Raw genomic sequence first — 15334 nt, forward strand, 5'->3', positions numbered from 1 at the left:
CCCATGGCAGGTGGGTTGGAAGTAGGTGATCTTTAAGATTCCTTCCAACCCAAAACATTCTATGATTCTATGAAAATATTTCACAGGAAATACTTCATCTATTACAGAATCATAGTCAAGGGATAGTTATGGACAAGGAAGATGAAATGGAGCCATAAATCCTTATGGCTGCTGCTGCCTATCATCTCATCCTGAATCCTGACTTCAACTCTGTGCTTCTCAATAGCAGATACCTTCCTACCCTAAACTTGTCTCTAAGCCTATGCTGTATAACTTCCTGCTGTAATCTCTTCCCTTCTTAAAACACAAACGTATTCCCTAGTTCTCTTATTTTTATGATATGTACTACAGCAAACCGGGACTACAACCCATGTCCATGTGATTCCCTACCTCTGTACCTTCTAGGGTTCCACATACTAAAGAAGGCTGGTCAGCCACAGCTATACATTTGTGCATATTGCTTTACTAGCATCTGAACTTGGGTAACTGGAGATACTGTAGATTAACTGCAGTTTCTGTACAGTAATTGTACAGATACTGTAGATTATCTGGTGCATACAGGTATGACACAATCTGGCATTGCCACTCAGCAGCTAGTGCCTGTTCAGCAGGTTGCAGATAAGCAGTAGCTGAACGGGAGGTGGAACGTAAAAGTCCAAACAGCTGTGACATATTCAGAAATGAGTTACTGCATTTCAAAGATCCACCCTGGAGACATGATTGAGTGAAGGGAGCACTTCAAACATATCAGGCACCATCTAGATTTTACATACCCGCCAGGACTGAAGAGAATAGATGGTTAGACAAAGTTACCAAATCTAGTGATATTCCTTCCCCTTCTATGATGGATTCACATGTTTTTTGTTATTTAACAGGACTGCCTCATGTGGCCTATTTCTCTGTAACACAAGTTTATCGAGTGCTGTACTGTGATAACACAAATATTAGAATAAAAGTCAGAGAGAACATTGAAGGCAAGCTCAGGAGCCCAGATGTTCTATTTCAAATTGATAGTCCTTTTGACAGGACAAAAATACATCTCATAGATTCTTCTGAGAAAACAATTAGTGCCTTGGTGATAATGTCTGTGATGCGTGTATAATAAAGTTCAGTATCATGGGTCTAATACTATGTTCCTTTGTGTCGCCCCTCTTATGAGTCAGAAGCTGGTCTGAGATGGTAGCAAAGTTTAAAAGCAATATAGCACCTTTAGAGTTATGTATCTGACTGAAAAGTGCAGTACAGAGGAGAGTAAGGCCTGCTGGCCTGAGTATTTTGTTAGAGGAAGGACTCTTTGTGCGATTCTTAGGGATGTGGAAATAAACTTTTACTCGACCCATACAGGAAGCCTGTGTTCTCTACAACATCCTAATTCTAGTTGATTCACTTCTACATTTTGCTCTTGCCCCTTTTCCTTTGCTGCACATGCCACCTGTGCTCCAGCTTACACTGAACCCAGTAGTTTCCTCAATGGAGGAATCCAGGCATGGAGCAACACCAGCTCATTGCAGAGATTCTGTACTATGGACACTGCAGACACAGGCTGATACAGGGCTGTTGTCAGAAGAAATATTCAAACCCATCAGTTCTGCCCAGTACTGAGGTTTTGCTAGTTAGTCCTAGAAATTTCCCAAATTCAGTTTTTTGAGTGAGGGGAAAAATAACCTTGAGAGTTCTTGCTCTTGGGAACAGATGTAATCACAAGATTATCCTGTTTCTATATAACAGGTGAGTGTCAGCTACTTCTCCAATGGTGCTTTAAAATAAATTATTGATTGTTGGCAGGGCATTTGCGTGCAGGATGCCAGGGTCTCCCATGGGATGTCTTTCTTTGTGGTTAGTGATAGCCACCTTTCTATTCGGTGTGCTTAATCTTCTGGATCACCAAACATCTGACATCAACGCACACTTGTTTCACAGTTTAGAGGGAAAGCACTGAAAAACCGCATGACACTGACCTACTAAATATACAAAATATCTGTTACAGAACCTTATAGGCTACTACCACAGTTCCCTGGAATGACACTGTTTACACTGACAGCTTGATTTTGAGTTATATTGTCTTTGTTTCTGTTTCTTCAGATAAAAGAAACTGTGCTTTATAATATGGCAGCTATTTTCTTTTTTCCTTTATTTTTGTCCTGCCTGCATTTTAGTGACTACTTACAAACTGATGGTATAATTATGAAATCAGAGAAAACAGTAATGGAGGGGACCTATTAGAATGTCTTGCCTTGCAATGTAGACTTATTCTATGAATCATTGTTTTCAGCTACTTGTGATTTGTAGTTCCCGTAAAATTTCCAGCAGAGATACAGACCCTGTAGTTTATTGTGAAATCAAGCAGACTGGTAGTAAATTTGCCTTTCTTGACAGCTTTTCAAAACAGGGCTCTGTAATATATTTTCAGGTGCTATGTCCATCCTTAGGTAAATAAATGAGAGTTTGACTTACCTTATAGATTTTTTTAGGTACTTTATTAGTGTCCAGTCAATCACCATAAAAATGCTGCTCTCCCCCTTTAGCTTTTTCATTGCACAAATCCACATACCTGTCTGCCTCTCACTGCTCATCTCACTTCTTTCTATGTAAAAATTAGAGTACTGCTCTAAACTAGTCATCCCCAAGTCTCTCTTCTATATTGACCTTTCCTTGAAATAGGTGTCTAAAATAGATGGGATGAACTGCTCAAGAAGGGTGCCTGTCTCTCAACATTTGCTACGGACTAACTTCAACCAGCTGTTTAACTACTGAAATTTAAAACTGCATGAGAAGAGTCTTTCACTATCTATATGAACACTCATTCTGTTGCATATCAGTTTGGTCTGATCTCTGAGGAATGCATCATCAGTACAGCTACACTGGCTTCCATGAACCTACATTAACTCATGGCAGTGGTGCCAGACCCCTTGGTAGCTGTTCCCCCAATCATGTGAAGAAAATACCATAACAAAATAATAATGCATCAAGCTTTAATTTTGCTTTGATTTGCAGTGACATCACCAGTGAGATATCTCTGAGAAATTTTTAAGCTTCTTCACACTGACAAGGCAAATTTGCCAAAAGGGAAAATAAAATTGAAATGTGGTATGCTTGGAGTTGTAAGATGCGTGCTCTTTTTCTTTGTGTAGGAATTACAACTGTGCTGACTATGACAACAATCAACACTCATCTGCGAGAGACTTTGCCTAAAATTCCATATGTTAAAGCCATCGACATGTATCTCATGGGCTGCTTTGTATTTGTCTTTTTGGCCTTACTTGAATACGCCTTTGTCAACTACATTTTCTTTGGAAAAGGCCCACAAAGACAGAAGAAACTTGCAGAAAAAACAGCAAAGGCAAACAACGATCGCTCAAAGTTTGAAGGCAACCGGGTAAGATTCTTTAATCTATATATATGCTCTCTATTCTTTTATTACAAAAGTATCTGTTTGAAACAAAAAAAGCTTGTGTAAAAACATCACCAACCACATCATCTTTTTGTGGACAAACTTGGGCATTTTTATATTCAAGAACCTACACAGAAGAATATATTTAGGCATACAGAAATCGAAGGAGTATGACAAGTAATTGTAAGAAGAAGAAAACAATGGGAGCGCAGCTAGCTTGAAAATAAAGGCTCAGATCCACAAAGGCGTTTATTTTTCTAAATCCAATATAATTTAGCTGTGATTTTGTTTAAGTATATACATAAGGCAACCCAGGATCTGAGCATACTTTTTCTCACTTCAATTACAGCAGACACATTTAGAATGGGAGAGAACAGATAAAGGATTAGTTCTGCCATGCTAAATTAATTGGCCAGCATAGCTGAACCACAGTGTGTGGCATTGTCATGTGTTGCTGTTTAAGACTAGCAGAAAATTATGATTCCCAGAGAAACTTTTGGATTTACTTCTGAAGCAAATATTAGCATGGTCTGTGCTGATTACATTCAAGCCTAGAGTATTACTTCGTCCAATGAATGCCTTTTTTTTTCCCTTTGGAAGAGATAGTCAAGGTATTTAACATTATATGATATTAGCAAACCATGTCAGTTTGAATAGAACATGGGGGTTTCTTTTTTTTGGCTAAAATGCTTCCAGGGAGGCTTCTTCATTCAGTTGTGTAGTAAGATTGTTTTTAATATGACCTATAAATTAGAAGAGTTCACAGTGACAGAACTACTACCTGTTTATGAAATACCAGTATCATAAAAGTAATTTCAAGCTGTATGTTTTGATCCTAATGATTCTGTCTGCTATAGTAAATGTAGTGCAGAACTGCACCAAATTGCTGACATTCAGATCTGTGAAATAATTTTTTAATCAATAAACTCATTTTTATCCACTGTATTATGAAACCAAATTCTCATCACAGTTGGCAGCACTGCTTAGGACTAAGCTAGCAAGAAGAATGAATTCGCTTTCCTTGAAAAATAAATAGTCATAATAATAAAAAAAAAAGCAGATGGGGGAAAAAAAAAAGTATCAAGAGAATTAAGAGAATTGAAAGAAATTGAGAAGATTTTACCTACAAGAATGTAATGCAGATGTATGCACTAATGTTCAGTTCTCCCAATGGAAACCATTTGGTGAATCTTGTCCATTTAAATGATTTATATAATTCAGTACAAGTCCTGTTAATGGGCCCAACAGCACCCTGTGCCTGACTGCCTGACTGTTTTTCCATCTTAAGATCAACTGGTCTATATTGTCAAAAGAAGTATAAATATCTTAACATAAAAAAATAGAGAGTTTCATACATAGGTCATGCCATTTTTATATCCCAGATTTGATCATACCGTATATCAACCTTATTTTGTTCACTTCTGAGTTATAGCCCTTACAATCTTTTCTTTCTGGACTATCCTAAACAAATACCATGGACTGTTCTGACTTTTCTGCTGGTTTAATATCAACCATACATGAAAGAAATTAGGAAAGAGATTCAGCACACCAGAGCTGAAAGAAGAGTTTGTTACTTGTTTGCCTTGGAGTCCCAGCTGTGAAAGGGAACTCTGTATGCTTTGTGGCAATGTGCATATTCATACTGACTGTGAATGTGTGCTGTTTAGATGACACAGGATAAATAAAGAGGTATGATCCCATTCTGTGTAGAAAACATTTTGTCTCCAGGCCTCAGCTGGTGAAGTCAACACAGCTTCATTGCAGTTACTGGATTCAGTGCTTTCAGGGAAGCAGTGCCAGCATACAACAGGAAAAGGCAGGAGCATTAGGTACAGATGATCAGAAATCTTCCTTTGAAAAAAAACATAGACAGAAAATGTAGATTCAGTGGATGTAGGATGTTAAATCTGAATTTCACTTTTTTAGAAAGCCTGTCTAATGCAAAGCAGAGGGAATTTATCAGAGTACGTAAGAGGTCCCATTGCTTTCAGGATGAACAGCTCAGGGAAAATCCATCTAGCAGATCTACATTGGATGAAGTTTATCAGGGCTTCCAGACACCACAGCCCTGATGCAGGAAAATGGTTCCCATGGTAAGGCACTGGAAGAGGTTGCCCAAAGAAAATGATAAATACTCCATCCCTGGCAGTGTTCAAGGCCAGGTTGGACAAAGCCTTGAGAGACATGGTCTAGGGTGAGGCGTTCCTGCAGATGGCAGGGGTGTTGGAACAAGGTGGGTCCTTTCCAACCCAAACCATTCTATGATTCTGTTATTTTATGCCCACTGTTCTGTACAGATACCCTTAAATACAGCAGGAGAGGTGATCATGCCAGAGTTTTTAACATACTTGCCCTGGAAGACAATATTTGAAAGCTCTGCAAGGTTTGCTATGACCTCTTCAAGGCAGTAAAGAGGCATTAACTTCCAACCTCTCCTCTGGTGCCCTTGAAGATCATTCGGTCTGATGGAATTAATGGCTGGTTGGCAGTTGCTTGGTTCTTGGTTTAGAGTTTGGACTCAGGGGCTGAATGTCCTGGTAGAGGCTCATAAACTGGAGGGCACACTGCATAGCAAGGAATGCTTAGAGCCATGAAAACAGCTTTGCACAAGTTCAAGAAAATTATAGTTTTCATGATTTCGGTGAGGCTTTGGGCTTCCATGGAGTGTATGTCCATTCAGAACAGGAAGATTTCTAATCCTGGGAAATATTTCAAATCTCACATGATCTGAGGCTGACCAGCATTTTGAAAGAAAGGGAGAATGCCTAAAACCAGGCAGCCTTCTCTGCAGCTGTCATCAGCACTACTTGATGACTATCAAAATGTGCTGTGCTAGAAAGCAGATTGAAAAGGGTTCAAATATAAAACTGGAAGAAGGCATTATTTTTAGTCTGTCTCGAAGACTACCATTTTGGGTTGATTTGTGTTGCTGTTTTGTTTTAGTAATTGATTTTTTTTGTGTATGAAATATGTGCATGATCTGCCTGTCACTGATTTAGGGTGCTAGTTCAGGGCACTAGCAAAAACCCCAGACTAAACCAAATAAATAAATAAACATTAGACCATTTGTTGTCCACATCAGCTGCTGTAACTTGTGGGCATTGTGATAGAACTATGAACTGTGCTGTATCAAGTCCAACCTGAGTCAAGAGGAGCTGCAGTGCTGTGGAAATCACTTGTTTGTGTTGGAGGCATCACAGCAGAGGCAGCACAGCAGAGCAGAGACAGCACAGCAGAGCAGAGGCAGCACAGCATACTGCCTTATGTACAGGCCCCGAGTTCAAGCATTGCTCTTGCAGTATAAGAGACTGGGAGTGCTGCTGAGGCAGTGTCTGTCTCTCAAGCAAAGGGAACAAGAGAAGGATGAGGGAAAATGCCACATTATTTTCATATAGGAGGACTTTAGCTCATGGAAACTAGTAGAACCAGTGTGGATACTGGTATTGAAGGTCACTTATTACATGTCAGAGAGGACTGAAGTCTGGAATACAAATTAGCAGGCTTGGTTATAAACACTGCTTTTATAGTAGCAAAAGCTTTTTACACTTTCTTAGTCTTATTTGACTGTACAGCAGGAGAATTTTAGTAACAAAGATGTTCTGGGCTTCACAAAATCCACAGATGTGGATATGTTTGTGTTTTATTTGATAACTGCAAACACAGTTGATGCTCAGTAACTCTGCTTCCTAACACATGCATTTGCATTGTCCTGCATCAGAGGTTATGGGTTTGAAAAGCCAAAACCGGTACAACCATCTCCATGTTGCTGCTGCTGCTATGAACATGCCTCTCCAGTGCCAAGCTTTTAGGCACTTCACTCTGAGTTATTCCTGATCCACTGCCACTGAGGCTTGCTCTGTTGAGGAATGCTCCACCAGCTGCTGCTGCTGCTGCTGCTGTTGCTCATTAGCTTCACTGCTCTAGTTACGGCTTTCTGTCCAGCTCTGCCCACATGATAAAGCCAATGAACCATTAGCTCCAGGCATAAGGGAAAGAGTCCTCACAGCATGGAAACTGCACATGCGGTGTCCTCACATTGCAGAGGTGACAAAGAAAAGCAGTGGGGAGAGAAAAACTCTCCCCTGTATTCTCCCATGTAGCACTGCTGAAGGTGGCATGATGTCTGAGGCACAGCTGACTAAAACGAATTTCTGGAAATGGTTTCAGAAGATTCAGAACTGGTGATAAGATGAAACCTGAGCAAGGCTTTACAAATGACTCATTTGTGGATCAGCAGCTGACTACAAAGAAAATGTCACATTTAGCTGTCTCTTCTTTTGAATACTTTTGCATCACATTTAGTTCCAGATAATGCACTCTAAACAGTATTCCTCCCTGAACTTTTCCAGCCTATCCCAGTAAACCATAGTTTCTGGAGACAAACATAGGATGAGCTTTTTTTTTTTGATTTTTTGGTGTATAACCAATTTTCAGACACGTACCAGTTTTGTATTAAAAACTCCCTCATACTCTTGATACTCTGCTTCATACATCAGGACAAACTGTAGGATAAAGGAAGAACTGAGTATTAATTGTTCATAAAATATTTCTTCTGCATATGGTATCAGTGCCTAAAATCCTCTGTTTCTGGTAAAGCTGTCAGAAAAGAATAGGTGGCCTGTAAAAATGTTTTCCCTTGAAAATGATCACCATCATTACAGAACAATTCTGTTTCTCCTGTGCCCATTGGCAGATTCAGGCTTCATTTGTAGCTCTCTGTGCAGTTTCAGTTTTGCTACATGAATTGTTTATTTTAAATAAGGCTCAGATACAGCCTAATTTACAACTAAATCAGCATGAGAGAGCTCTAAGGCAATCCTTATTGTTCACTCTTGTGATAGAGGCTACTGGCATAATCAGCTGGTGAGCATGTGTTTTGGACATTGCTCCTTCTGGGCCAATCCACAGAGGTTATGATTTGCTAACAGTCCCCTGCTAAAGATATTGCTTCTTAGTTCAAGCTGTGGCAATTTACGTTTCCAGTTTGGTGGGACCAAAAGTTCAGCCCCAGGGTATCAAATCAGGAGGGTAACTATCGCACAAGCTCATTCAAGCTTCAACCCCCCGTGGCTGTCAGACATGTGGGAACAGCTTCCTTTGAACAAAAATAATGCATAACCCTTTATAAAAAGGCGCTTCTCTTCAGGCAGTCACTACGTGGTTTTTTTAGCACTGGAGATTCCTGGCTCAAACCCCCGCTGCTGGCCAAGGCGGCAGCTTCCCACCAGGCACTGCTGAGAATAGAGGCTCAGGCCACTTACATCTACTTAGTGCTTTTAAGGAATTGTTAATTGTAGCAGCCCTTCTCACAAGTGGGATTTTATTCTGAGAATGAACATCTTGGCTGCTGTGGCAGAATTACCACTCAGTTTAAATTGGGAAATATGAGAATAGCAAAACTGGCAGTATTCTCTTGTGCATCTTCATCTTTCCTGGGTACTTTTTTTGGTGCTGTTTTGAACAGTGGGATATTTCTGAAACATGAGCGTGGTGAGTAGGTGCCAAGTTTCGAAAAATATCCGTCAAGGGTGATGAACACAGTTCTTGTGGGAAGAGCTCTTGTCCTATAGTGCTTATGATGAGGATGCTGAGCATGTGCTGGTGGACTCATGCATGTACTAATTTTGTTCTGCAGCCACTTTGCCCTAGTATGAATGGTGTAAATCCAGAGACAATAAGAAGGATTGTATGTGCAATCCATAGTACAGCCTAGAGACTGTAAGAATCCAGACAATGTGAAACACAGGGCAAGGGAGGACCATGCATTTGTTTATTCATTTTTTCTCTGTTCATATATATCAGTGTTGATTCTTACTTGGTGGACAGTGATATTAATATGGGAGTTCCTAATTATTTTTCTTCTTCATACTTGCCTTGTTTTCAAGATCTGTCCATCTTCCCAGTTCTGCTGGCTACCCTGGGCTTATCTCCTAGGCTGATGTAACACAATTCTCTCAATCTTTTTTTTCTGCTTATTACTTAATAAAAACATATTAAACATAATAAAAACATATTAAACATATTACTTAATAAAAACATATTAAAAAAGTAGTGAGAGAAGTATCAACTTTTAGACACAGGAAGGACACTCAATGCAATGATTCTTCTTGTGTTTTCAGTTTTAAATTATTTCTAAAATATCCAAGGCATAATGTGGTCAGATAGCACAGATAATACTTAAGGTTCGATCGCATACTGTTCTACAAGTTGGAAAGACATTTATATACATAAGTAAAGAAGATGGAAACTGCTATGAGGTAGTTTACCCCTTACAAAACTGTAGACGCTTGCACCAGGACAGGTAAGGTGAGAATCAGGGAGCTGGAGTCTAGATTATAATTCACACTAAAAATAATTTCCATTTTATTATGATTTTAAGGGGAGATCTGTTTCGTGGGATAATGTACTTGAATAGTAATTTTGATGTAAAATAATGCAAGACTAACTACAGAGACAGCTTTTCATGCTGTTATTTAAACCCGCTATTTGCATTTATATTGCTTCATATGATGGAAAGTGTTTACGTGGTATTTAAAAGTTCGGGATTTATGAACTCCTAAACATACCTATGGGGTTTCAGCAAAATGCTTCTTATTTTTCTTTTTTTGTGTAGTGTAGTGAAAGACTTGTAAGGAAAAAGTTTTAATTGTAAAGTACTCCTTAAAATTTATAGAATATTAATCAGAAAACTAAATGAACCTAAAATAATCCAGACATTACCTAATAGTAAATCAAGCCTTATGGTAGATTCCTGACACTAGTGAAGTGTTCTCTCACTGGCATTAAAGATGAGGTTTTCCAGAATTCTTAATTGAGGAAAGGTATTCTATAGCAGATCTTGCCTTTCATTTCTTTAAAAGTATAATACTTAACATCTAAATGAGTCAGTATCTTGTTTAGAATTGAGAAGTAGATTCAGGACTTTTAAAGTGTAAAAGTTTAGAGTTTCATACCCACAACATACAATCTAAGCTGGTGACATGGTGTTCCTCCAAGAGCAAGTATCAGAGGTTCTTTGTGAACCTTATCTTAATTCTCCTGTTTCTGGCTTCAGTTAGGTAAGTTATGGTAATTTTTGTGTAATGATATTAGGCTGTTAAGAGTCTTCAGATTTTTTATTTGTACTGTAATACGTATAGTTCAGAAATGGTGAACCTTCAAAAGTTAATCTGTTCTTCTGTGCCTGAAACATCTCACAGCATTTCATGCTTCTCAGCCTCCAGAGTATGTGAGATTCAGTCACTTCACCCTAGTGCAGGAGCTGTTGTTCAGAGGTGGGAAGGATGGCGTTTGATTAAAATTGATTCTGAAATGTAAGTATCAGTTTTGCACATTTGGATCCCTAATGCTTCAGCAGGGAATTAATGAATTGGTACTCAGCTGTTTCTCTCTGATTTGATGACCTCACTGGGTAACACTCCTTTGAAGCAATCAGCCCTGGCTTGTGTTGAAGAGAAGATGGGAGTACCAGCAGTGGAGACCACAGTGAGAAAATGGGAGTGAATGGCCTCAGGTGGAACCAGAGTGGGCAGAAAGGAGAGTACAAGAAGCATGGAGGCACAGGGTTGGAAGAGAAGGCAAAAAGGAGAAATGTTTAGGTTAAATAAGGGTGGTAAGGTTTGAGGGGAAATCATGCAAATCTACAATGTCATCTCTCCAATTTATAAGCAATGCTTGAGAGCAAAGCCTAGCATTAACATTTTTGGGGTAATTTCCAGTGCACAGACAGTGACATTTTTGAGCTAGGTGATAAAATTGTATTCTAAGGCTCATAAGGAGCAAAACAAAAGTTTTAACAAAAACATTGGCCTTGTTCATCGTGTGTATCCATGACTAATCTCTTTAGCTACTTATTTCAATCTGTATCGGTAATATTTTCCCTGGGGCCACCGAGCAACATTCATGTTCACTCATGCAGGACTTTGTCTTACCTGTATATTCAGGCAAACATTAGTTGACTTGCACAGGATACCCTACCGTTATTGAATTGCTTCTTGAGAGAGCTTGTGTACATTTGTCAAAGTCATTTAAATTGTTGCTTAGACCATTCAGAAGTCATGCTTTTGTGCAAATACTTCTTAACATCTTGCATACATTAAGTATTCATACTTCACAACATCACCTTAAGATTGTCACAAAGCATTAGCATATATTGCTCTAATGTGGTTGAGGGCTTAGGTAGTTTATCTAAAACCACTGAAGGAATCAATATAGTTTTTAAGAACGGATCTCAAGAGTATATGTGGACCAGAAGCCTGAATTCAGTTTTTGCAGACCCCTTCTTCTTTCCATCTGCTCATTCCTTGTATTTGACATGCAAGTCTGTTGCTCCATTAAGAAGGAGATTAATTTCAGAAGTATGTCTCCAAACATGTTTCACTTGTGATATTTAGGGAATACATGCTGTCATGCAACTTCATAGGATATAATGGCATCTTCAGACAAAGCATTTACACAAATGTTGCAACATTTTTTACAACTTTTCTAGTTTGATTTATAAGTGCAGTCACAAGCGGTGACAAGTGGCCGCATCATTGGGAGATCAGAGGCAGAAGCCATGTTAGGACGGCATGTAAGGTTGACAGACAAAATGAAGGCGGCTATGAAGTTCAATGAAATAAGTGGAATAAATTTAATTCCTTGGGCAGGCGCAGCCAGAATGTATAAGAGTACCCTCCAGAATACAAGCTTTCAGCCAACATCTCACTTAACAAAAATCCAGGCTCAGTGTAGAAGGACAAAGTACCCGTGGATGGGCTAATGTCTGTATATATGTAGGTGGCAGGCAGAATTGGGAAGCCCTGAGGGAAAGAGCAGCTGACACCTGTGGTGGTGGAAGGAAAGGGAGTAGAAACCTGCAAAGAGAAGGCAGTGCTGTCAGGATGGAGCCCAGCAAAACAACCTCTGCTGGGGCATTTTTAGTAAACTGAAAGATATTTCTAAAAGTGTGGGAGGAGATGGGAAAGGACATGACATGTGATGCTGTGGGGTGTGGATGACAGATTTAGTTCTAAGGTTCATATGAAAAATGCAGATTATGGAGATATTTTACACAACGCTGTTACAAATCCTGATCATAATTTGTAATCTTTGTGGAAATAAACCCAAACAAAGCAACAAAACCAACAACCACCAACCAACCAACCAGAGAAATCTGAATCGATTCCTTTCAGAGACCACCGTAAGTAGTGATGCTATTCATGGCTGTATTTTACAGCTGTGTGTATTCCCTGGTCACAGATACTGCTCAACAGCATGAACTCATTTTTACAAACCTCAGGCTTGTACTTTTGTACCCAATGGGTTTCTGCCATGAGGAAAATAAATTCTTCTTAATCACTACTGAGGCTTCTCCACCCCATTATTTTGGTTCATGTTGTTTATTTTTATTTATAGGCACTAATCAGCATAATGTGCTGTTGCCTACAACTGCAGGATTTGTTGGATACCTTAGGACATTTTTTCCCTACTTGCCTGTATGTCAGTCATAGCATTTTATATTCTTTTTCCATTTGCAAGAAGCTTGGCAAAGCATTACTGATAAACTATCATAATTGTTTTCTCTGAGAAAGGATAAGCTGTAGCTTCAATACTTAATTAAAGAAATATACATTTTACAAAATTTTAACAGGATTGAAAAAAAGCTAAATTCATATGGACAGCCACACATACTCTTAATGCATCACGCAAAGCTTGCAAAGGACGTGGTATCAGATGACTGTACAAACTTCAAAAGGCCATGACAACAGTGTGTTTTATGAACCACTTTTAAACAGATGCTGCTAGGATGATATGTTTGACTGCTGCAGTTAACACAGCTAGATCATGTGGCAGATTAGAAATACGTATTAATTACAGGGTGAATTCTGGATGATAAATTATATACGTAAAACTGGAAATTATGCTGTATGGCATGATTCACTATCTGTGTCTGACATAGGGAAGTGAGTTCACTAGAACAGTCACACAGGCATTAACTGGCTGAAAATACCCAGCACAGAGTATTTTACCTTCATCTGTCATTTTCGTTTTCTAAAATCTAGCAAGAAAGTTGGAGCTGATCCCGGTATCAGCTGTGTTCTCCCCCTTCCTCCAGCGTTCAGGACATGGGGCACAAGGGGTGGTGTTGCCTCACCACTGTAGCTACCAAATACTGACAAAGATAGCATAATTTGAGACTTCCTGTTAGTGCCACTGATGGGAACTAAAGGTTTTTCTGGAATGAAGGAGCCAAACCCAACTCTGTGCAACTCTTCTGTTATTGCTGCTCAGGGCGTCTGGAGAGTCTGGCCTTTAATTTGTAAAAAGCTATGAATGATCACAACCTTCCTCTTAATTACTAAAAATGGTATCACATTGCTCACCTGTGCTCACCACTGTGCTCACTGCCTGTTGGATATGGAGGTGGAAGGGAAGTGTGCCACCTATTTTCTCAGTTCAGCAGCTTTCTTCCATGTCTAAGTTCATCGGCTTTTAAGATTACTTACACAAGTGGTAAAACCATACAGTTAAACATTGCCATGATTGGAAAACTGTGCAAATGACCATGCAAGGAAAAGTTGAAGAGAAAACTTGCAAATAAGCTCTATGATTGCAAAATGCAAAGAGTTCAGCAGAGCAGAACTGTTCTTGTGATTTTAGCAAGCTTCAGAGGTGCTTTTTCCAGCCTGTTTTAAATCACAGATAGAAAAAAGCTAGTCCAGTTTAATTTAATTTTCTGCTATAGCAGAGTCAGAATCCATCCCTTTTCCCCCTTTGCCAGCAATGTGGAGATTTCACTGAACTACACCACCCTTTAAAATGCAGCTGGTTTAGAGGGAGAGGGAAATTATTTTTTTTTGCCAAATGCAGTTTGTACTGCAGATTGGTAGTATGATGATATGCCTGTTTGTAAAAGTATTTAAGTACTTGCCTAATTTTAGGCATATGAGTATTACCCTTTTTTTTTTTCCCTAAGATTATCACATGCTTAAAATGAATACACACTTTCTTAAAATATGTATGGGTTTGGAGATTTAAATAAACCCACATTCTGCTGATAAATGTCAAGTCTTTTGAAGCAATTTATATTTCTGGTTTTGCCCCCTAGGTGGACACCCATGGAAACATTCTGTTGACATCGCTTGAAATTCACAATGAGGTGGCAAGCAACGAGGTCACCACCAGTGTTACGGAACCCCGAAATTCAACAATATCCTTTGACAACTCAGGAATACAGTACAGAAAACAAAGCTCACATCGCGAAAGCCTTGGGAGACGTTCGTCAGAAAGACCAGGCTCCCACAGCAGGAGGGGCCATTTACGAAGGAGGTCTTCACAACTGAAAATAAAAATCCCTGATCTAACAGATGTGAATGCCATCGACAGATGGTCAAGAATGGTTTTTCCGTTCACATTTTCTCTTTTCAACCTAATTTACTGGCTATACTATGTTAACTGAGTGACTGAACTTTTTTAAAGGACTTCAATTGTAACAAGAGAAGTACTACTTGCCTGCACAGTTTATATATATATTTATACATAAATATATATATATGAACTTATAGACCATACTCATGTATGTGTGAATACATGTAGCAAAGAATTGTGTGTACTTAAAAGCACATACTGCAAAGCAAATGTATATGTATGCACACACACATGTACACATCGATTCTGAGGTTATGGACAGAGGAACTTTTTAAATCAAAAGGCAGGTGTTGTCAAAGCAACAAGCCTTGAGAAAGTAAGTGTTGTATATTATCCCTACAAGATTTTGATTGTCATAGACATTTTCAAACAGCTGTAAACATGTATAAAGTCAGTACTGAGTAACACTGTTTGTAAATGCTGCCATACACACTGATCATAAAGCAGTAGAGTTACACTGGTGAGTTTAAAGTAAGTCATTTATACTGCAGATCCATCAACTATGATTTCATTGAGCCAAATTTATTTTTCTTT

General features: G+C 39.0%; 1 protein-coding gene across 1 annotated transcript in view; it reads left to right on the forward strand.

Moving 5' to 3' along the window:
• The window catches only part of GABRB3 (gamma-aminobutyric acid type A receptor subunit beta3), a 113311-nt gene extending 98256 nt beyond the window's left edge, over nt 1-15055 (forward strand). The window contains exons 8-9 of the mRNA XM_061377824.1: nt 3132-3376; nt 14481-15055. Of these exons, the coding sequence (XP_061233808.1) occupies nt 3132-3376; nt 14481-14831 (596 nt within the window). The 3' untranslated portion in view covers nt 14832-15055. The remainder of the gene's footprint in view (nt 1-3131; nt 3377-14480) is intronic.
• The last annotated feature ends 279 nt before the right edge of the window (nt 15056-15334 follow it).

Source organism: Neopsephotus bourkii, unplaced genomic scaffold (genome assembly GCF_033783945.1).
Source record: "Neopsephotus bourkii isolate Nb327-2 ecotype Australia unplaced genomic scaffold, CSIRO-AGI_Nbou_v1 NB_1760, whole genome shotgun sequence".
NCBI lineage: Eukaryota > Metazoa > Chordata > Aves > Psittaciformes > Psittacidae > Neopsephotus > Neopsephotus bourkii.